Below are 24,034 nucleotides of genomic sequence, written 5' to 3' on the forward strand. Positions count from 1 at the left end.
CACATATGGACACCTTATCTTTGACAAAGGAGGCAAGAATATACAATGGATTAAAGACAATCTCTTTAACAAGTGGTGCTGGGAAAACTGGTCAACCACTTGTAAAAGAATGAAACTATAACACTTTTTAACACCTTACACAAAAATAAACTCAAAATGGATTAAAGATCTAAACATAAGACCAGAAACTATAAAACTCCTAGAGGAGAACATAGGCAAAACACTCTCCGACATACATCACAGCAGGATCCTCTATGACCCACCTCCCAGAATATTGGAAATAAAAGCAAAAATAAACAAATGGGACCTAATTAAACTTAAAAGCTTCTGCACAACAAAGGAAACTATTAGCAAGGTGAAAAGGCAGCCTTCAGAATGGGAGAAAATAATAGCAAATGAAGCAACGGACAAACAACTAATCTCAAAAATATACAAGCAACTCCTACAGCTCAACTCCAGAAAAATAAATGACCCAATCAAAAAATGGGTCAAAGAACTAAATAGACATTTCTCCAAAGAAGACATACAGATGGCTAACAAGCACATGAAAAGATGCTCAACATCACTCATTATCAGAGAAATGCAAATCAAAACCACTATGAGGTACCGTTTCACGCCAGTCAGAATGGCTGCGATCCAAAAGTCTACAAGCAATAAATGCTGGAGAGGGTGTGGAGAAAAGGGAACTCTCTTACACTGTTGGTGGGAATGCAAACTAGTACAGCCACTATGGAGAACAGTGTGGAGATTCCTTAAAAAACTGAAAATAGAACTGCCTTATGATCCAGCAATCCCACTGCTGGGCATACACACTGAGGAAACCAGAAGGGAAAGAGACACGTGTACCCCAGTGTTCATCGCAGCACTGTTTATAATAGCCAGGATATGGAAGCAACCTAGATGCCCATAAGCAGATGAATGGATAAGAAAGCTGTGGTACATATACACAATGGAGTATTACTCAGCCATTAAAAAGAATACATTTGAATCAGTTCTAGTGAGATGGATGAAACTGGAACCTATTATACAGAGTGAAGTAAGCCAGAAAGAAAAACACCAATACAGTATACTAACGCATATATAGAATTTAGAAAGATGGTAACAATAACCCTGTGTACGAGACAGCAAAAGAGACACTGATGTATAGATCAGTCTTATGGACTCTGTGGGAGAGGGAGAGGGTGGGGAGATTTGGCAGAATATCATTGAAATATGTATAATATCATGTATGAAACGAGTCGCCAGTCCAGGTTCGATGCACGGTACTGGATGCTTGGGGCTGGTGCACTGGGACGACCCAGAGGGAGGGTAGGGGGGGGAGGAGGGAGCAGGGTTCAGGATGGGGAACACGGGTATACCTGTGGCGGATTCATTTCGATATTTGGCAAAACTAATACAATATTGTAAAATTTAAAAATACAATAAAATTAAAAAAAAAAACAAACACCTAGTAGGGCTATGGAAATGTGAATCTTTTTGCCATTTATTGCCAAAATAATACAGATAATATTTTGTTTTTGTTGTAATAAAGCAACATAAACAGACAAAAAAAGAAATGAAGGTGGTATGAAAGGCAAATGAAAAATATGGAAAACCATACTTTCCATATGAAAAATATAGAAACATTTCCATAAACATTTATGGAGCTATTTAAATTTTTATTTAATCCATCAATTCATTTACCATAATATATATTGAATGCCATATATATTGGAGAAGGAAATGGCAACCCACTCCAGTATTAATGCCTGGGAAATCCCACAAGAGTTTGGCAGCTATGGTCCATGGGGTCGAAAAAGAATCGAACACGACTGAGCGACTAAACGACAATTTATTGAGGATATAGTGTTAAGCAAATAAAGACATATGCTTGATTTCAGGGAGTTTATGATCTACGTGGGAAGAAAAATATTGTTCATGTCATCACACAAAGAAAAATACCACTCTGACATAGGTTCAAAGGAGTGGTATTTAGTGGTAAGAGAGCCTAGATTAGGGGAGTCTGACCTAATTGAGATCAGAAAAAGTCTCTGAGGAAGTAAAAACTTGAGCTGATCTCTAAAGGGAAACAGGAACAAAAGGGAGGTAGAAAAAGCATTCTAGACAGAAGAAATACAAGTAGTATTTTCAGTGATGAACTGGAAATCAACATCATCCTAATTTGAAAGTGGGCTCCATAGAGTTACAAACAGTTTTAGTAGGTTGCTTTGCAAGCAAATAAAGACACCCCCCACTCCTAAAACTTGTCTTAAATTAGATGCATATGAAAGCAGCATAACCCCATTCAAAATCTGGCCATATTAAATAGTCCAAAAATAAAGCAGATTCATTCAGGGAGAAACAGAATACTCAGAGAATCAATAGATAGAATGTGGGCCATCTCAGAAGGCGAGAGGGCCTATTTTCCTGTTCTTAAACTAGATTTCCCAAAGTATTAGGAAAAATTTTCATACTGGGTCTATCTCCATTGGGTAACTTTCTTGTGTTTTGAGATTCTTTTTGTGGGAAGGGAATTTTTTGGGCTTCCTTTTGGTCAGTACTCTGGTTCAACCTTGCCCATCACAATTATTATCTGTTGTATGAATATCATGATTATCTTCATAAGTATTTCCATTTCTTAAAGTCAGTGTCTCAACTTTAGGAGAATGTAAGTTTTAATTAACTTGCCTAATATACTTGCCTCTGTGTGTGTATAATAGCATTTTTGAAAATTAGAAACCCATCCAATTGAAACATTTTCCTTTAGCAGTTTTAAAAGTGTAGTTGAAATACATGGCATGTGACGACGCTGCCTCATTGTTAACATATCCCCACTACAGGAAATACAGCCAGAGCTCTAGACCTCCAGTTCCAGACTATGTTGTTCCCGACGATGAAACAACAAAGGAGTCTGGGTAAGCTCTCTTGACAGTCAATGAATGTGAGCCTGATCGCAGTGGTGGTTGTGGACATCTTATACATACAAGAATTGAGTGAGAATAACATAAGTCTATTTTTTTGAACCAAGTTCCATGTGTGTACAGTTGTTGACAAGTCTCACTGTCATTATTGTAGGGATGAAAATAAGCTTCAAGATCAAACGTTCATCACCCAGCAAGTACCAATCTTAAATTCTACTGGTGAACTGTTGATACGCAATATTCAGAAAGGATCACAAGAGTCTGACACAGTAAGGAGCTGTAATTTAACCAAACAATACACGTAACTGTTCCTCTTCCTCATGCAGCTTCTTCTAAGTCACAGTTCTTTTCTCTACTAGTCAGTTCTCAGGGATCAGTGAAATGAGTAATAACATTAGTATGAGATTGTGGACTTTTTTTTTGGATTGTGGACATTTTAATATCAATGTCCATATTAAGGAAAGCATATATTGAATACAAATGCATATTTGTGCTTTTAGTGTGGAAAACCTATAAATTGCCTTTTGAAATATACAGCCCAGCTAAAATATGTACTATCATTTATGTAAGAATAAACATAATGACCTGGAGAAGGCAATGGCAAGCCACTCCAGTGCTCTTGCCTGGAGAATCCCATGGATGGAGGAGCCTGGTAGGCTGCAGTCCATGGGGTCGCTACAAGTTGGACGCGGCCGAGCAACTTCACTTTCACTTTTCACTTTCACACAGTGAAGGCAATGGCAACCCACTCCAGTGTTCTTGCCTGGAGAATCCTGGGGACAGCGGAGCCTGGTGGGCTGCCGTCTGTGGGGTCACACAGAGTCGGACACGACTGAAGTGACTTAGCAGCAGCAGCAGCAAACAATGACCACGTACCTCTTGGCTTTGTACAGAGCTGGGAAGCTGAGTCACTACAGGCTAGCAGATAAAGGCATTGTAAGGAAGTATGGTACCATAAAAAAACAAAACAAAAACAGGGTTTCAAGAGCTTTTTACTTGTAATTTGTTGTACATAATCAATTAGTACAATGTAGAATCTGAGAAATTTCAAATGAGGCCACATTTTTAGCTGCTACTAGCATGAACTATACAGACTTTTTTTCCATCTAAGAAATAAGAAAGTCTTCTGAGTAGCAAATAGCTAGCCAAATGAGTTGATTCTGATAATAGCAACACAGTTCTGATGAGTTAGCATTTCTTAAAGAGTGATTTCCCTTAAATGTAAGGAAAACTTAGGTGTCTCTGTGATTACATTTAATTCCACTTGGAATTTAGACAAAAATGACCTTTCATTCAACCCAGTAGTTGTTGGACTGGATTAAGTATTACTGTCAGTTTCCAGCTGTAATAAGAGATAAAACAAGGAGCATTCTATTACAAAATCATAAATTTCTATTGCCTCACCTTTAGGAAGGCAGACCTCCTCCCCTAAAAAAAAAAAAAGGGCCAGTAGGGTCATAAAACATATTTTATTAAAGTTCAATCACCTTAAGTGATTGAAGGTTGTGACTTTCTATCTAGCAGGTGGTAGTAATATTAAGCCTAAAATCCAGAGTGCACAAACATTTTCAAGGTTTTTATCATCCTTAATTCATTAAATAACCCCCATGGAATAGGTTAGTATTATCTATGTAACTAATGAGGAAGCAGAAAAATTAATGACCCACATCATCTGCCTGACAACCAGAACTCTATCAGAAATGAGAAGCCGTCTCCTAGTTTAGTGGGTGAAGACCATATCAGAAAGACAGGATTCAGCCAGCATGGTAGAGCACAAAGAATCTATTCTGTTTAGTACATAAATTTCTGTTCTGACTTAAAGTTGAGCTATAGCAAAGAAACAAAAAGCATAAAGATGTTTGCAGAAGAGCTGTTAATGCATTTCTTCTACTACCTCACACATAGAGAGCTTTGAAATTTCTTAGGCTCTAATCAATTACTTTACATTAAGGGTTCTTTCATTAAAAAGTTATCACAAATGAGAAATGCAGGCAAGAGAAAAGCACAATATAAAAACTTCAGCAAGTAGTATCAGGTTAGACTTACTTTAGGTAAGAATCTTGCTCACACTTGGAGAACACTTGAGTTTGAAGGTTCTGGGTCTCTATTCCCAAAAGTGGAAATTTTGTTTTCCCCTTCCAAACTGGAAGAATCGGAAGAATTTTTGTCTTGGAGAATTTAACAGTGTTAACCAAGGTTGTATCTTTAAGGGTGGTTCATTTTCTCCAACCCTTTGTTACTTAAAGTAGAGTACCAGGAGTCCTAAGAAATGTTCTGGTCTTGTCCATTATACTGATCTAGTCAGGATTAATTTTATTTCAAAGTGCAGAACGGTGGTTAAAACTTGTTTTCAGAAATAAATTTTGGAAGAGAAAAATATTGTAAAACATATAGGTAATATTTCTTCAGTTTCTTGTTCAACTAATGAGAAAAAGGCATTGCCTTTTTTTTTAAACCATTAATCATTTCTTAATAAATGTAAGATCTTGTTGAACATAAAAACAAAAAAAGAGTCTGGCTGACTCTTTTGATTTCTGGGCCTAATATAACTTTTGAAATAGTTTTCTTAAAAACAAAGCAAAACCTGCTGGCATCTAAGTTAATGACTGAAGCACTAATTAGTGATTACTGAAGCAAACCCTGAAATGTAACACTTGGCACAAACAACAAAAAGTTGATTTATCCAAAAAGTTGAGGTATCCATAGTAAGTGGTTTTAAGAAGCAGGAACAGTGACAATGGTAGAATTTGTGATCATGAATCACTAGGACAAAGTGGCATTCAGCAGGAAAGAAAGCAGCAGTTGTCACAACTGTGGGATAAGCAGAGATGGATTATGTCTTTGTAACGTGGGATAAATGAGAGGCTCCGCAAAGCTGGCAGAGGGGTCTGACCCACTGGCATTTATGTAGGACTGTGTTTGAGGATCAACCAAAGGGTGAATTATTTTTGACCTATGTCTCCATCCAAGAGCTCCTCTTCCTTGGGCGATCTTCTTTACACGCACTAATGTTCCCTCCACATCATTTATCAGAAATGGGGAGAATTTTTAGAAAACAGGTCTAAGCTCTTATTCCAGAGAAGCATTTCACAGTTAGAACAGTGACCTCAAAAATAAAATTATGAAGAGCAAGTGAAAATCTGGTTTCAGAGTTACACTAGGAGTCTCCCTATTAGCAACTTAACCGGGGTCAATGGTCCTGAGAAAGACTTTAGTTACAAGGTATTCCAATCCCAGGGATCTGATCTGAGTAAAGTAGGCAGTTGGAGTTGGTCAAGAATAAACAGTGATTACTCAGTATGCACCGAGTCTGGAACAGACTTGTTTCTAACGGCCCATGGTAGGCATGACTACAGCAGGTGAGGAAAGAGAAGCATCTTCTTCTTTCCATTGAGAAGTGATAGTCTTTAGCTGAGTATAGAATTGGATGCCCTACAGAGAACAAAGAAAAAAAAGAGTTATCATATATGCCTGGGGGTTTCATGATTCTTCTTTTAATCAACTTTTGAAGGAGGTATTGTGAAATGTTATTCATGTTCCTACTTGCAGAATAGGTACAACCAGAATTCAATAAATTATTCATGAGATAATCTATGTAAAACACTTAACATATTACCTGGCACATAGTAAAGAGTCAAATCTTAGCTATCATTATGCTAAAACTAGCCAAGAACATCTAAATGGAAAAATTGGACAATGTAAACTGTTAAACTTGTATTTATTTTATAAGAATAGGCTTGAGCAAAAGAGAATAGAGTGTACAAATTTAACACACAAAATTACTAGCAAGCTAGAAGAGTACTGTTAGAACACAACTCACTAGCTTGATTAAAATACACCTCTAGAATTAATAGACAAAATCTGGGCCATGTTAATATAGTGAAAAAATTTTAGAGATTATTACATACTTTTAATATAAGATACAACTAAAGTTTACATTTTATTATGTAAGAATACCTTTATGTCTTCTTTACAGAATGCAAAATAGTAATTTAATTACCTAAGGATTTAAGACTTCAAACACTACATAAGGTCAGTCTTTTACTCTACAAAGCCTCACTTACTGGTTCACTTACTAGAGTAACTTACAGTAATTAAACAAAGGCACGGGGCGGGGGGGGGGGGGGGGGGGGGGCGTTGAAAAAAACACCCCAAACCAACAAACTTTTAAGCAACAGTTTTACTCTGCTTCCCTTGAAAGAAATGTCTAATAGTATCAAATTAATCATTTTTACAAAAGCTGTGACTAATGCACAAATTGGATAATCCATCTCGAAACAATGAGTGTTGTCTTAACCAGTTGGCCACACTGTCATACTCTGCTATGTAATCCCACCGTTAATTTATTATTAACCTATAAAGGGAGACCTGTATAGAAAACAAGTAATTTTTTACTGAAGGTTCCAAAACGGCTGTATTTCTGTGGGATTACAAAGAACTTTTCACTAGGCCATTTGTCCAACATGTATTTGATTACTTGCTCTGGTGCTACATCCTTCAGATAATAATAATTACAGTGTGATAAGGGCTTCTTAACATGAGTTAAATAGTCTCATTGACTTGCCTCTGTCTACCTCTCTAACCTCATCTCTTACTACTCTCTCCCTCATTCACTCACTGGGCTCCAATCCATTTCTACTGTTTGATCAAGCCATGCCTGGTCTTGCTTTAGGGTATATGCACAAGTTGAAGGATGTGACAATGGTGGTAATTGGGTTCCAGATCTGCTTTATATAGTTATTTTTTATTTGATGCTATACTTACAGCATTTATTACATTTAGAATATTGTTTAATATACAGAAGGTGCTCAATAAAAGTTTTAGTAAATGAGTGACTAACAGGAAATGTGTGGTGGGAGCACTTGAGGGACATACCCAAGCCAGCACTGGAGGGGATGGTGGTGAGAGGTGACTTTCTTTAGCAAGTCCACACTTTAAACTGGTGGTTAACAGTCAGATGAAGGAGGGCAGAAAGGGGATATAGGAAGAAAGGGTCATAGGCAGAGGAGAGGGCATATACAAAAGCTTGGACTTACTCATGCTCTTCCCCCAAAACTCTGTTGCCTTGAGTTATTCAGGAACTAGCAAACTTTTATTAACTTTTGTTATCTTTTCTAGGGAACCTACTGACAAGCACTGCTGAACAACATATAACCTCACAGAAGCTGCAGGCAGTCCCTTTCTTGCAGAATCCTTGTTTCTGAATATGTTCAAGAGAGTTTCTTAGAGGAAAAATATTTTTTAAAACTTGAAGTTACCTGTTTGCCATAGAAATTGGTGTCTCCCCTGAAGGAAGCGCGAGAGCCCGTGAATGAGAACATTGGCAAAGGCACTGGAATGGGCACATTCACCCCAACCTAAAGCAGAACAAAGCCACATCAACCACTAAGAAAAAGACTCCACGAAGGAACTCTCCATTTAGAAGCACAAGTGCCGGGCATCAGAGAGACGAATTTAACTACCCACCTTCCACCCGATCCTCCATCCCATGAGCTTTTATTCCTGAGGAAGAAATGGGGCATCAAGGGAGAACAGAGGGCAGTGACTGATCACTGTTTACCTTCTCCCCTTACACAGGAAACTGTACACATGGCTACAAGAATCTCCTAAAAATTCTGTTCACAAACCTGTCCAACATCCACCAGGTGGGAATATTTCCGAGCAGTGGCTCCATTGGTGGTGAAGATGGCTGTTCCATTTCCATATGGGTTGTCATTTACAATCTTGATGGCTTCATCCAAAGTGTCTGTTTCCAGAACTACAAGAACTGGGCCAAAAATCTCCTCCTTGTAACAGGTCATGTTTGGCTGCCAGGAGTGATGCATCGGAAAAGAAGTCAGTATTTTTTGCTTATTTGGTATTTTATTACCCACAGCTTACATGCACAATTTTTAGGTTAGTAATCTCTTTTCATTTTAAATCACCTGTAAAAAAAAAAAAGTCCTTTCTTGCCATGCTCCATCTTCCAAGCTACCAATCATAAGTAACTTGAAACTCGTATTTCTACAATGACATAACTACACTCCTTTCCTTTATGCACTGTATTTTTTGATCTCATGACCCATCACTAGCTTCCTGATTTGTGCCTGTATTACTTGTTTACACAACTGTTATGTTACTGAAAAGCTACTTGAAAATTCATTTTAGAAATCAAATATATATTAAAAACATAACAGGAGAATTTTTCTATTTAAAGAAATCCTGTGGTAAGTTTTCTGTAACATAAATAATCCTTTCTTATTCATTCCTTTGCCTCCTAAATGAGTCTGTCCATTTTTATTTTGGTATCAGGTCACATTAAACATTCAAAACATCTTTCACCACTGTCGCTGTGTTTGAAGCTGGGTAAGTGGATTTTTCCTCAGTGATTCTGTGGCAAAAAAATCTCATAATTTCTATTATACTTAGATTCAACTCTTGATTATTCAGGATTATAATAGGAATAGTGGGGATATATGAACTTCAAAAAAAAACCTCTCAATGTAGTCATTAATTTTAGATAAGCAACTTTCAGAGTTTTGATAAATAAAAATTGACACCAATTCTTTTTCTTTCGTTGTTTTCTGGTGAAGATGCACGTATTTAATAAACACTGAAAGTGAAGTGAAAGTGTTAATCACTCAGTCGTGTCCAATTCTTTGCAACCCCATGGACTCTACCCTGCCAAGTCCATCTGTCCATGGAATTCTTCAGGCAAAAATACTAGAGTGGGTTGCCATTCCTCCTCCAGAGGCTCTTCCCAACCCAGGGATTCAACCTGGGTCTCCTTCATTGCAGGTGGCTTCTTTACTGCTGAGCCAGTACTGGGAGGGCTCAATAAACACTGGGTGGTTGATAGACTGTATTTGTGACAGAGGCTATTTATTCCTGCAAAGCCAAAAATATTCACTTTTTATCCCTTAACGGAAAGTTTCCAACCACTGATATAGTGGAAAGAGGTTGGGAGTCAGGAGGGGTGACTCATTCGGACTTGAGATAAAATAATTGAGTAATTCTGGCAAGAGATGAGGTCTCTAGTCATTAAATGCCTTCATTTATAAATTAGAGGAATGAGATTCCATTGTCTCCAGTGGTGCCTTCAGCTCATACGTTTGTGAAATAAATAATTCACAGTCACCTTGACATTTGAAATGATGGTTGGCCCAACAAAGTTCCCATTTTCATAACCTTTGACTTTAATACTTCGCCCGTCAAGAAGGATGGAAGCTCCTTCCTTTGTTCCACTATCAATCAGATTACAGACACGCTCTTTTGCCTGGGGGGTGATCAGAGGGCCAAGATCAGCTCCAGGCTGGTCTCCTGTAAACAATACAGAAGTATTTGAGGTCTTTATGAACATAAATGATGAGTGATAACTAAAGATGAATCTGAATGACAAGGAGTCCAGTACAAAGAGAGGCAGTGGTAAGAATAAACATGATTGCTCCCACTGGACAAGGCCAATGCAAAACCCAGAGCTTAGTGCCAGAGATGCAAAGTCTAAAAGTTGGTTACCTGCATTCACTCTTAGTTTTTTGGCACGTTCTACCAGCTCTGGCAGCCACTTCTTAGCTTCTCCCACAAGGATTGCTGTTGAAAGAGCCATGCAGCGCTGACCAGCAGCTCCAAATGCTGCCCCAACCAACTGGTTCAGGGTGTTTTCCTTATTCGCATCTGGCATGACTACTCCATGGTTCTTGGCTCCCTAAGGAAATACAGAAAGTACATGAATCTTCCTTGGTAAAATACAATTAGGCTAAGAAATTAAACAATCTAAGTTTTCAGATGAGAATTTAAGAAAAGGACTTGAGAATTTATCCTATGCTGCTTTGAAAGGAGATTTATTATCATTTTGATATTGCTTAAATCCTGGTTAACACTGAGTAAGTCTCCAAGTTACTTTTTCTTCACTTTCTCAGCTGAAAAGCTGACAGGTGTTTATTTAGATCAAAACTATTATTTTTTTTAAAAAACCCACCCCAAACAAAATACTGTCTCAATCACATTCAGATTGACAAGGTAAACACTTCATCTAGGAACCAAGGAGAACCCCCTTCTCTTTTCTAAGTTAGGTAGGAAAGAATCTGTTGTTTGTTAGGGTTTCCAGTTATATGAAGAGCAGCCTCATAAATTTCTATGTAGGATGATACAGGGTCATTTCCACATATTTACAGATATAGCTATAGTTGAATACATGAATAGATACCTTGTCTGCTACTTAACTGTATTGCGTTGCACAGAGCATTGATGTTAGACATAAAACACATATCGACGAAATATGTAGTGAACTAGCAGGGGCATAAATCAAATTGGCCAAAACACATCCAGCCATGAAAAGAAATACACGGGCATATCATGACTAGTTTCTAAGCCTGTGGATAGGTGGCTTCCCTTTCTGCAATATTAGTGGAAGAGTAAGAATGGCAACTGGACACTATATTTAGTATCAAATGGCCACAAAGTATTTGGCAAGGATCTAGTCACTAAGGAACAGCAAAACTGTGCAAGCAAGTAAACCACACTCAGATATTATACAGGAATATTTGGCTCTTTACTAAACCACAACCACCACAGTGACTTAAATAGCCTAGACTCTTAGGGAAGATTATATCTTTAACATTTATAGTTAGGATTTGCGTTAAAGGCAGGAAGGATGAGGGCTAGCTGAAAGCATGGGATGAAGGAATAAATAGGGCCAGAAACAGATTTTGGGCTGAAGCCCAAAGAATCTGAATATCTTTCTTAAGGAGAAATGTGACTTTATCACCGAGATTACCTGGATAAAATAAAAGGTAATTAAAGTGACTGAGAATAAAACTCATCACAAGGTTTGTGGTTAAAGGGAAGACAACCAGGATGAACTGTGAATAAAGAAACACTGGCATTAGAGTGGGATGAGTGGTCTGGCATTAGAGTGGGATGAGTGGTCCCTCTGCTGAAGGGCTTTTTCCAGGTAATTTTAATACATACAACAGAATTTGGGGGAGAAAGGAATAAGAAGTCACCATATTGGCTTGAACTCTCTTGCCATGTCTTGACCCTCGCTCGAAGATGTACTCTCCTGCCTGGTTGGATCCCACAAAGCTGATTGCTTTGATATCCGGATGATCGCAAATAAAATTTACAGCTTTAAGAAGAAAATAAATGATTATCACAAAGGAAGAATGGGCTTCTCAGAATAGCAAATTTGTCCTTTTCTCACTGCTATTGAATGAGAAGTTTCATACTTTTGTTTTCTTGCCCTGGAATCCCCTTTGGAGTTCTGTCCTTGTTCTCTTAAATTCTTTCATTTTTTTTTTTTTGGTCACACAGCACTGTTAATCGGATCTGAGTTCCCCAACCTGGGACTGAACCTGCCCCCTCCTCCAGTGGAAGTGTGGAGTCTTAACCACAGGACCGCGAGAAGTCCCTCTCTTAAATTCTTCAAACTACAAATTCTATTTAACCTCTTCTCTTTCATTATTTTTCCCAATTGTTAGTCCAGAATTTTTACTTTAACTCTGAAAGCTACCCAATACAATATTGTAATTAGCCTCCAATTAAAATAAATAAATTTATATTAAAAAAAAAAACTCTCAAGGCTACAACTCCTATTTTCCTCCAAAATAAAAGCCTTTCAATACTTGACTCCTCCTTTTGTCTTTTATGAATACGATATTTCCTCAACTGTCACTTGTACTGGAACTCTCAGATATTACTGGGCCCTCATGTGAGAGGCAATAGAGCACAGTATTTAAAAGTAAAAACCATGGTTGGCCTGTTTACATATACACATCGCAACTTTTGACGGTTTCTAGCAACATGACCTTGGGCAAAATCAGCTGATTTCATTATGCCCCAATTTTCTCATTTGTAAAATGGAAAGATAATAGTACCTACTTGAAAGAGTGATTGTAAAGATTAAATGAGATAATAGATGGAAGGCATTGGAACAGTGCTTGAAACAAGGAAGCACTTTTTAAGTATTAGCCATTATTATATGAATCAGAAGGACTTCGGTACCTCTGTGGTCTATAAATTCTGAGTTAAATAATGTTAAGTCCCTTCAGTGCTGCTGCTACTGCTAAGTCGCTTCAGTCGTGTCCGACTCTGTGCAACCCCATAGACGGCAGCCCACCGGGCTCCCCCGTCCCTGGGACTCTCCAGGCAAGAACACTGGAGTGGGTTGCCGTTTCCTTCTCCAATGCATGAAAGTGAAAAGGGAAAGGGAAGTCACTCAGTCGTGGACTCTTCGCGACCCCATGGACTGCAGCCCACCAGGCTTCTCCGTCCATGGGATTTTCCAGGCAAGAGTGCTGGAGTGGGGTGCCATTGCCTTCTCCGAGTCCCTTCAGTATTGAAATGAAAACTTACTCTTTAATTTTACCTATCTTGCCCCAACCATAGTTCTTTGCCCTAATATATTCTGTAGGGCAAGAAGCACTGCTACTCCCCAGTTAGTTACCTTGGCATGGAGATGGCAAAATAGTCAACAAATATTTTCTTCAAACATGGAGGTTACTTATTATTAGTAAATCCCTTCATCCCTAAAACACCCTAAAACACCCCATCACTGACTCAACACCTTGGTTTTTGGTAGCCAGATTAATAAGTGCCAGGTCCAGAGGGGCAGGTACCTTCATGTTGTCCATGGATGATATTCAGTGTTCCATCAGGGGCACCAGAGTCCTGAAACAGCTTGGCGAGAAGCATAGTTGCTCCAGGGACTCGCTCTGATGGTTTCATCAGGAAGGTATTTCCACACACCATGGCCATGGGAAACATCCAAAGGGGGATCATGGCAGGAAAATTGAACGGAGCAATGCCTGCGCATACCCCCAGAGGCAGACGGTAGGAATAAAGGTCCATGTCTTTGGTGATGGATGGCATGGTCTCCCCCAGCATGAGGGATGTCACACTGCAGGCATGCTCAACCACCTCTGGAACAGAGAAGCAGCAGTCAGGCGAGCAACTCTTCACACTGCCCAGTACTTAGCTTCGTCATGCTCTAGTCAGCCCTGAGTGGCAAGGCCAGTGACAGACGGAAAAAGCACTGATTCACTATGTGAAGAGGTTGCATGAAGTGAGACCATCTGAATGGGAAGAAGGCAGTGAAACACATAAACCAACTGGAAGATCACTGGAGTACAATAATGAAGTAAGCCAGTAGCATAGATACCCAGGTACTGTCATTTCACACAAGTATTAGGATATCATGGGAGAGCAAAACCTACATAAAGGAAGCAGCAGTCCCCCACTCTGGGGGACTCTTATCTTCCTTTGCTTCTTCCCAGTGTCCCTGAACTCCCCTAGAGGGACTCCCTGCTTACGGAGGCCTCGAAACACATCTCCTTCAGCATCCGCCAGGGTCTTCCCTTGTTCCAGCGTGATCAACCTGGCAATTTCTTTCTAGAGAGAAAACACACAGAAACCAACGCAAGGATGTGCCTCCCCTTAGTTCTCAGGCAGCCAGAAAGGAATAAAAGTCAAGGAGAAGTTGTTGGAGGGAGAAAGCCATGATCTATGTCTCTCTGGATTGTACAGTTAGGGAGGGCAGCTCACAGGGCCACTATGAGAGTGACAAGTAGCACCTAAATAACACTTTGGGAAATTATACCATTCAGCTTTCTTACCAAATTTTCTTTAATGAGTTGTTGGTAGCGGAGCAGGACCTGCTGACGGCTTAATATTGAAGTGTCTGCCCACGCGGGAAAAGTACGTTTGCAGGAAGAAACTGCTGCATCCATTTCGGCCTTGGTGGACTCAGGGACCCGACCAATGACCTCATTGGTGGCCTGATGGAAAAGGCAGCACATCAATCATCTTTGTCCCTGCCCCACCTTCTTCGTATAGCCACAGGGGCAGCGATATGTGCTTCACAATAGAGACCCAGGTCCTTATTTTTCCCACTGTGTTTCCAGAATTCTAGGCTAATGAGTTCAGGCCCCAGAGCAGCTTTCCTTACGGGATTGTGGATGTCGATCCATTTGTCACTTTTGGATTCAATAAATTTCCCATCAATGAAGAGTTTTACAGTTGGCTGGGGGAGAAAAAAAATAAATACAATACTTATATTAGTTAATTGCTTTACTTCTCTCTTTCCCTTTACAAGGAGAAAAGAACTGGGGTTGATAACTAAATTTTCCATTTTCTAGAAATGTCACCACTATGAAAGAGATACACAATATACTCTTCTGCAGAGCTTATTAAGATAGGGCAGAACCTCTTGATACTGTGATCTCTCTGTAAATGGAAAATTCCCTGTAATCACACAGTGGAACTTCATGAGTAAACATACGTCACTGACAAAGTGAAAGTCGACTCCATGGACTGTAGCCCACCAAACTCCTCTGTCCATTGAATTCTTCAGGCAAGAACACTAGAGTGGGTAGCCATTCCCTTCTCCAGGGGACCTTCCTGACCCAAGGACTGAACCCGGGTCTCCTGCACTACAGGCAGATTCTTTACCATCTGAGCCACCAAGGAAGCCCATGTCACGGACAAGCTTATACTAAAAAAGCAGCAGACTCTGTGTTAACAAATGTTAACTATTATGATTTGTTGGCCCAGCTGACTTTCTGGCACATTACCATGAGCATGCCTTATCTTATGATCAAAATATTTTTAAAAACATTTCTATGTGTAGCTTTTCTAAGAAGCAGCTTGTTTTCATTAAATTTTCAAATGTGGTCTGTAGGCCAAAAAAGGTGAAAGACTACTGTTATAATATGTGCATGCTTCTACCTCAACAGGATTTGGAGCATCAGTCCTGACAGATCAGGTTTAGTTACTGCAAATGGCTAACACACAGTAGGTCTGTAAAAACAACTCTAAAGGTTGTAAAGAAGACAACCTTTGAGGCAGGGTCAAGAAAACCTTTAGAAGTCATGAAAATGTTTGTATCTTTAGACACAGTAATCCCAGTTCAGAAGGGAAATAATATAAAAGAAGCAAAAATAACCAAAAAAAAAAGATATAAATAAATGTTAGTTTTATAATACTGAAAAAAAGGAATAAATTTAAATGTTATTTGTGAAAATTATTAGATAGGCATTAAGGGTCATAGTCATGGTGGCTCAGGCGTAAAGAATCCACCTGCCAATGCAGGAGACATGGGTTCGATCCCTGGTCTAGGAAGATCCCACATGCCACGAAGCGACTAAGCCCGTGTGCCACAACTATTGAACCTGCACTCTAGAGCCTGGGAGCCGCAACTACTGGGCCCTTGTGCCACAACTACGAAGCCTGAGTGCCTTAAAGTCCGTGCTCTGCAATAAGAGAAACCATGGCAATAAGAAGCCTGCGCCCTGCAACTAGAGAGGAGCCCCTACTGGCTGCACTAGAGAAAAGCCTGTGCAGCAATGAAGACCAGCAAAACCCCCAATAAATAAAATTATTAAAAAAAAAAATCACAGTCATAAAGATCACTTTGTAATACTAGAAGTGCTTACAACGTAACAGACATAATACAAGATAAGAAAATCAAGATAGAAAATTTCAGATAAACTCTGATCACAATGATGTAAAGAAAATACCCCCAAACTGTACTGGATTCCTTTTCAGAAGTCAACCTTTATTACCAAATAAACTCACCACTGAAGACGAAGAGAAGGAGGATGCTGGCTGCCAACTGGAATTCACCTTGGAAGAGACCTGGGAGGTAAAAGAATGATTATTTTGATAAATGAGAGCAGAAAATTATTAAAAACTTAAGTGAATGGCCACTATCTGCTCAGTATTCTACTAGTTACTATGGGTATATGAAGAAGGACTTGGTGTTTGCTCTCAAGGGTCATATAATCTTTAAAGAGAAAAGCTGTGAGGCTGTGGGACACAGCAAACTATGAGAGAACAAAAACTCATAACAATCACGTGTTCAATTTCTAGGATAGTCTTGATTTAAAAAAGATGTTTTTTGGTCATTAGACTGTATTTTTCTAGTTTTGGCCTGATAAATGTAGTCACCTTAAATCTAAAAAGAAGAAAACATCTAAGATGGGATTCCCTGGTGGCTCAGACGGTAAAGCTTCTGCCTGCAATGCGGGAGACCCGGGTTCGATCCCCGGGTCGGGAAGATTCTCCTGGAGAAGGAAATGGCAACCTACTCCAGTATTCTTGCCTAGAAAATTCCATGGATGGAAGGAGCCTGGTGGACTACAGTCCATGGGGTCACAAAGAGTCGGACACGACTGAGCAACTTCACTTCACTAAGATGGTGTCTAACACAATAGGTGTTGAATATAAGACAGTATATAACCAAGTGTCAAATATATGTATAATATGCCCATACTCATACTTAAACATGAGTGTTCATAGTAGTTTTCCTGGTAATGTAAAATTTGGGAGCAACTCAAAGGTTGGATGGGTGAATAGGGAAACTAGTATGGTATATTCAGATATTAGAATACTACTCAGCAATGAAAAGGAATCAACTATTGATAAAGCAACATGGATAATTATAATAATTATACTGAGTGAAAGAAGTTAGACTTAAGAAGAGTACCTATATAAAACTAGAAAATGTAAACCATAGTGTCGGAAAGCAGATCAGTGGTTACCTAGAGATGATGGTGGAAGAAAAGATGAAGGTCAGAGGGAAACATTTTGGGGCAATTCATATATTCACTATCTTGATTGTGATGTTTTCACAGGTGTATACAAATACTAAAACAGTAAATTACACATTTTATCTTAGATCAATTTTATTTTAATAAAGCTATTTTTAAAAATGCCACATACACCTAAGAGGAAAAGAACCTGTTATATTTAATAGAATTTAATCAGCAAATGGTTAGGGTGGGGGGATCAGTTAAAATAAAGTCACTCTCAAAAAATAGTTTGTATATATGTTAAGGAAGTTAATTTAAGAAATATAGAAGTCTAATCGAAGTGAGCAAACTAAAATACTCAAGACTGGAATATAAAAGGAAGGTGTAGTCTAATAACCTATTACCTTATCTGAAGAGAGACCACGTTGACCAAAGAGTTTAGGGATGCATAAAGTACAAGAATTTGTTTGCGTGCCGACAGCACTATCCAGAGGAAAAGGTGCTGGTCCTCTGGGCCAGCAGTCTGTCAAAATGCCTAGTCTGCGGCTTCTCCTTTCACCACAAAAGCTATTTCAAACCAGCAAAACACCATGTCTTATAGCCACGTTCCCAATACCAACATAGTACCCGGTATACAATAGGTGTTCAACAGCTATATTGCCTGATGTTCCCCACCCCAGACTTGGTTAGATGTATTTTTCTGTACACCTAGCAGTCAGTATTTCCCTATTGAGTTTATTTGTCTGTGTTGTAATAGCCTAGGTACTTGTTTTTTACCCCAAGACTATAAATTCCACGGGGACAGGTACTGCATCTTATTTACCTACTTTATAGCATTACTAGATCAAGACTGTTCAGGTATGAAAAACAGCTTAGCAAGTAGTTGGTGCTCATTAAACATTGCTACTATTATTGTATTACTATAAATATTATCTGCTCACATTCCTTGCTGTTTCAAAACATACCACTTTTCTTAAAATTTTCAACTCTGTTCCTCTCCCTCTCACTGAGCTAATCTTATTTTTTCTACTTCAGAGGAAACAGAAACCACGAGATGGAAACTTCCTCAACTTCCTACTAGTAAGCCTACCAAACTAACCAATACTCATCATCTTTTCCTTTTACCTCTTATAGAGAAGGCAGCTACCAAGGTTCATGAAGACAGAGTAACTGGGAGACAGAGGTACACAGTCAATGTTTGACTGAAGAAGTATGTCTTCCAATTTAAGGCTAATCTCTGAATCTGTGCTCTGAAGTCAACTGTTCCTCCTGCCTCAGACACTTCCACCAACTATCCTTTCTTTCCTGTATCTTAAAACCTCTCTCCATCCAATAGAAAGGGTTCTCTATACGACTTACCATTATTTCCTCATCTCCTACTAGCTCCTCAATCAACTCCTACCTTTATGACTGAACGCCAGAACACCAGTGACTTCCTCCATACAATGGACTCTTCTCAGTCCTTCTTGTACTTGACCTCTCAGCAGAGGTGAAGAGTTAACCAGACCTTCTGTCCCAAATCCCCTCTCCACTTATATTCTGTGATGCCCTGGTATCTTTTCTATCTCTCGGGCCACATTTTCTCTGCCTTCTTTGTTGACGCCTTCTCCCATACCTGGCCTCTAACTGCTTGAGTTCCTGAACAAGGAGAGTTGGGACCTTGATTTCATTAACTCCAGTGGCTTAATTAGCTAGATCCTGGTGATGCCCAAATCTTTAATTCTTCACCAGAATCTTCCTCATCAGGTAATACTTACATAACTGTTGTTACCACATCTCTACTTGGATATTATTTAGGTCCATGTTGGAAAAAGCTGACTTCCTCATTGTCCTCCCACCAATCAGCTCTGTTTCCTACAACCCACCTTTCAGTGAATGGGGCTAATATCCACCTAGGTGCCCAACCAGAAACTTAAATGTCACCCTAACTCTTCTCTCTCTCTCCTCAGTGAATCAAGTCCTGGCAATCTGTCCTCCCAGAAGTCTTGGGAATGCAACCCTTTTCTTGCTCCCTCTTCCCACTCTACACCATCATTGTCTCTTACCTGGGTTTCCGAACAGGTAATGATTCCTAACAGGTCTCTCAGCCTTCAATCTTAAACCTCTGATTCTTGTTTCCACTCCAGAGCCAAAGGGTCTTTTTAAAACACAAACTTGGTCAGATCATTCTTTTGTTTAAAACCCACCAATGGCTTTCCGTTGTCCTTGGGATAAAGACTCACCTCGGTGTTGCTTAGAAGATTCTACATAGTATCTTTACTTCTCTAGTTTCCTATTTTGCTGCTCTCCTCCTTGCTCTCTCTATGCTCCGGGCATTCACAACATGTTTTGTGCTCACACTGCCCTTGCACGTGCTGCTCCCTCTTGCCTGGAGTTGTTTCATCCCATTTGCTTGGCTCACGTCTATTCTTGAGCTCCCTATCACTTTGAGTACAGGTACAGGTCAGTTCGGTAGGCTTGCTAGTAGGAAGTTGAGGATGTTCTCATCTAATGGTTTTAGTTTCCTCTGAAGTAGAAAAAACAAGGTTAACTCCTGTGAGTGAGCGGTATAGTAGCAGTTGGAAGTTTTTAAATCTCAATATCAGGTCGAGGCTAAGTACCTGATTATGGGGTTCACCTGAATTCCTCTAGTTCTCTTACCACACTAGAGAATAGCATTAAGTCTGTCTTCCCTTAGAACACTAGAGAGGTTTGTCCTCATCACCTGGTAGCATTCCTGGACTAGAGTAAGTACTCAGTAATATTCTGCAGAATCAAAGAATACACCCAAGCAACTGTGGGATATTAATTTTGTTTCATGTAAACTCTCTTACTGGCTTCTCAGGTGGTGCTAGTGGTAACGAACTCACCTGCCAATGCAGGAGACTTAAGAGACGCAGGTTCAATCCCTGGCTTGGGAAGATTCCTTGGAGGAGGGCACAGCAACCCACTCCAGCATTCTTGCCTGGAGAATCCCATGGACAGAGGAGCCTGGTGGGCTACAGGTCATAGGTTTGCAAAAAGTTGGACACGGCTAAAGTGACTTAACACACACACAAACTCTCTTATAGGGCAGAAAATGTACAGTTCAGCCAAGGAGAGCATTCTAGGCCTCTTAATTTCATTCTGTCACGTGCATATAGCCTCCCTGCTGTCAAGAGGGCATAATAAAACATTGTCATTTAGTTTTTGACTAAATGATAGTCATTTAGTCTTTTCTTCATTTTCCAAAACACACTCATTAGTACCGTTACTGAAGAGAACTATCCTATGTCCAGTCACACCAAACTTCTTGATCTCTAGATGTTTATTTCACACTTGCTATTTTCCTTGGCAGGAACTCCCTTCTCTGGCTAAAGGCCTCCTACTCTTGCAGTACTCAAACGGAGATCAACTCCTTTTGGAAGCTTTTCTAGAATTGCACAGGTTGAGTTTGGGGCTCTTTCCATAGGTTCCTGCAGTACTGTGTGCAGTCTTATTGTTTAGCACTTATTGCATTACAGTAGGAAAGCTTTCAGTGAATATTTTACTTATCTCTCCTTTCCCAAAGTTTGAGCCAGTGTCTGACACAGAAAGAGAGGCTTAGACTTAAGTCCTGAATTCTCAGCAACATCTGTTACTAGGTGGGAAACCTTGGATGACCTTTAAGATTGCCGGGTGAAATATCAACAACCTCAGATACACAGATGATACCACCTTAATGGCAGAAAGTATAGAGGAACTAAAGAGCCTCTTGATGAAAGTGAAACAAGAATGAAAAAGCTAGTCTAAAACTTAACATTCAAAAAACTAAGAAGATGACATCTGGTCCCATCACTTCATAGCAAATAGATGGGGGAAAAAGTGGAAACAGTGAGACTTTATTTTCTTGTGCTCCAAAATCACTGTGGATGGGTGACTGCAGCCATGAAATTAAAAGATGCTTGCTCCTTGGAAGAAAAGGTATGACAAACCTAGACAGCATATTAAAAAGCAGAGACACTACTATGCCGACATAGGTCCATCTAGTCAAAGCTATAGTAGTCATGTATGGATGTGAGAGTTGGACAATAAAAAATGCTGAGTGCTGAAGAATTGATGCCTTCAAACTGTGGTGTTGGAGAAGACTCCTGTGAGTCCCTTGGACTGCAAGGAAATCAAACTCCAGTCCATCCTAAAGGAAATCAGTCCTGAATATTCACTGGAACGACTGATGCTGAAACTGAAGTTTCAATACTTTGGCCACCTGATGCGAAGAGCCAACTCATTGGAAAAAACTCTGATGCTGGGAAAGACTGAAGGCAGGAGAAAGGACAGGATGAGATGGTTGAATGGCATCACTGACTCAATGGACATGAGTTTGAGCAAACTCTGGAAGGTGGTGAAGGACAGGGAAGCCTGGCGTGCTGCAGTCCATGGGGTCACACAGAGTCAGACACGACTTAGTGACTGAACAACAACAACAACTTACTTCATTAATTCTAATCTTCACAAATATTCTCAAAACTAGGAAGTGGTGGAGCTGGAATAGAATCCAAGTATGATTGTGAAGCCTGTGTTCTTTCCACTGTATCACTGAAGAAAGTCACTGAGTCATATTAAGACTAGTTTTCTTTAAATGGGAATGATAATATCCGGATTGCCAGACTCTGGACTACTCTCAAACTATCATGTTACAGTAACTCCTAATTGGCTTAGGATTCTTATCTCTGTTCTTTTTCAGGTCAATGCAGAAGTTTCTGCAAATGAATCAGAAAAAAGTGTTTATTTCCAAAATAAAGTACTTGGGGAAGGAGATTCTTTTCCTTGATACAAAGGACAACATAGTTTTTTAAGGCTCTCAATGACTTGTGATGGCGGAAAAGGCAAAGGAAAAAAAGCCAATTTAATAAAAGATTTCCAGGAGAAGTTGGTAATGGAAAACATAGGGTGGAAATTTTGTTTTCTGACTACAAAACAAAAAACAAAACAAAACCTAGAAAAACAGAACCAGGATTACAACAAGAAATATGAGTTAGGCCAGATCATTTGACAAATCCTTCCAATCCATTCACACTGTCCCATTAAATAGCATATTTAAACAGGAACCTTTGCGGACTCTGCTAAGAATCTTAAAAATGCAGTCTCTGGAGTAGAACTCACTGAACCTGATAAATACTAATGTTATCTAAAAGCCCAGAAATACAGAGGAAGAAGTTCCCAAGCTGAACATGAGTAAGAAAAGCAAAGCTGTTTCTTGCAGGTTTGATAATGTTGCCTCATAATGTAAGTCCTTGCTAGGCTTGAACAACGGGGAAGGGCTATGAACAACTGGAAACAGCTACAGGCCTCAGGCATGTAGCTCCTGTAGCTCAACCACCTGTCCTTAGGCTAGCTTCAGAGAAGACCTGAACACCCCCACCCCATTCCAATCCCAGGGGCAGAGCTGAGTTACACTAAGCTGACTTCCGGCTTCGCTGGTGGCTCAGACGGTAAAGAATCCACCTGCAATGCGGCAGGCCTGGGTTCGATCCCTGCGTTGGGAAGATCCCCTGGAAGAGGGCATGGCAACCCACTCCAGTATTCTTGCCTGGAAAATCCCCATGGACAAAGGGGCCTGGCGGGCTACAGTCCATGGGGTCGCACAGTGGAACACGACTGAGTAAGCACAGCACAGCACAAGCTGACTCTGGGGTGGGAACGTGGAACTTACACTTGTCTTCCTTGGTTTCCATTTTCTACCACCTATTTTAGAGATGTTTAATTCTTTGCACGTGCTTGGAACAAACTAGGAGCATTAACTATGTGTCCTTATTCAACGCCAACAAAACACTGTAACTCTGCCAGAAAGTTAAACAAAGTCTTGGCAAGCAAAGGCACAACAGTCCACAGCCTGTGGAACATGCAAAGAGCCACAGCTGGGGAAAACAGCTCAGCAAATGACTGCTTTTGGGAAAACGGAGTGAACATTCCGAGAAGGAGATTCAAAGTTCATTCACTGACCCTCGCCCCTCGTGTGCTTCCTGGCTCCCGCCCCCTGGCCTTTACCTCGGACTGCAGACCGTGAAGAAGGGTGGGGGAGGGGGACAATTTGGAGGTTCCCGGCCCAATGCTAAGACAGGTGACCAGAAGGGGAGTTCCTAGGGCAGAGAGGTGGCTGGTGCAGAGGTGAAAGGGAAGACGGTGGGCAGACCCACAGAGGTGAGGGCAAGAGAGTGTCGGCAGGGACAGGGCAAGCCTCGAAGAGGAGAGTGGGCCAGAGCCAGAAAAGGGGGCAGGCTCAAGAATAAAAGGGCCAGGGCTGAGTCCCGGGCTGGGTCCAACGAAGGCGGGTACTGAGTGAGGTGTGGGACAGGGCCGCACAGGTCCGATGGGCACAGAGAAGGGTCAGCCATGAAGGGGCTGGCTGAGAGAGCGGATGGAAAGGACGAATTTCGAGCTTCGCAACCCTTTGGCGCCACCCTCAACTCGCCTGCAGGATCCGGGCCCGCAATGCAGCCGCCGCCGCCGCCACCGCCACAGCCGCCATGGCTCTGGGTTGCCTCTTCTCAGCCTCCCGCACCTCTACAGTCTGAGACCGTCCAGAAGCTCTACTGCTGCCAGGCCTCCCCCGTCCATCCTGCCGCACCTCCTCACTGGCGGAAAGGACAATCTCCCCTAGCCAATTACTCGCCCTAACGACTGACTCCG

The 24,034-nt window shown here is 40.5% G+C and overlaps 2 protein-coding genes across 2 annotated transcripts in view; one reads left to right on the forward strand and one right to left on the reverse strand.

The window, feature by feature from the left end:
• The window catches only part of BBOF1 (basal body orientation factor 1), a 42,305-nt gene extending 39,075 nt beyond the window's left edge, over window positions 1-3,230 (forward strand). The window contains exons 10-11 of the mRNA XM_027552408.1: window positions 2,820-2,894; window positions 3,055-3,230. Of these exons, the coding sequence (XP_027408209.1) occupies window positions 2,820-2,894; window positions 3,055-3,205 (226 nt within the window). The 3' untranslated portion in view covers window positions 3,206-3,230. The remainder of the gene's footprint in view (window positions 1-2,819; window positions 2,895-3,054) is intronic.
• Window positions 3,231-3,874: 644 nt separating this feature from the next.
• ALDH6A1 (aldehyde dehydrogenase 6 family member A1) lies at window positions 3,875-24,003 on the reverse strand. The gene is made up of 12 exons (XM_027552409.1): window positions 23,817-24,003; window positions 16,452-16,511; window positions 14,824-14,898; window positions 14,492-14,653; window positions 14,189-14,267; window positions 13,496-13,798; window positions 11,885-12,006; window positions 10,395-10,584; window positions 10,018-10,199; window positions 8,528-8,707; window positions 8,159-8,257; window positions 3,875-6,332 (listed from the first exon to the last, which is right to left on the reverse strand). Exons 1-12 carry the CDS (start codon window positions 23,871-23,873, stop codon window positions 6,228-6,230), a joined length of 1,614 nt encoding a protein of 537 aa, XP_027408210.1. The 5' UTR covers window positions 23,874-24,003; the 3' UTR covers window positions 3,875-6,227.
• Between the last annotated feature and the right edge of the window lie 31 nt (window positions 24,004-24,034).

The sequence above is a fragment of the Bos indicus x Bos taurus genome, chromosome 10 (assembly GCF_003369695.1).
Source record: "Bos indicus x Bos taurus breed Angus x Brahman F1 hybrid chromosome 10, Bos_hybrid_MaternalHap_v2.0, whole genome shotgun sequence".
NCBI classification, from domain to species: domain Eukaryota; kingdom Metazoa; phylum Chordata; class Mammalia; order Artiodactyla; family Bovidae; genus Bos; species Bos indicus x Bos taurus.

What these genes read in the sequence shown, in the direction of transcription:
- ALDH6A1 (XM_027552409.1), bottom strand. Translation starts at nt 23,873, where the DNA reads ATGGCGGCTGTGGCGGTGGCGGCGGCGGCGGCTGCATTGCGGGCCCGG. An exon ending in GGATCGACATCCACAATCCC is followed by an intron (nt 14,654 to 14,823) that starts GTAAGGAAAGCT and finishes CTTTTCCATCAG; the next exon opens with GCCACCAATGAGGTCATTGG. An exon ending in CATCCATGGACAACATGAAG is followed by an intron (nt 12,007 to 13,495) that starts GTACCTGCCCCT and finishes TTCTTCTTAAAG; the next exon opens with CTGTAAATTTTATTTGCGAT.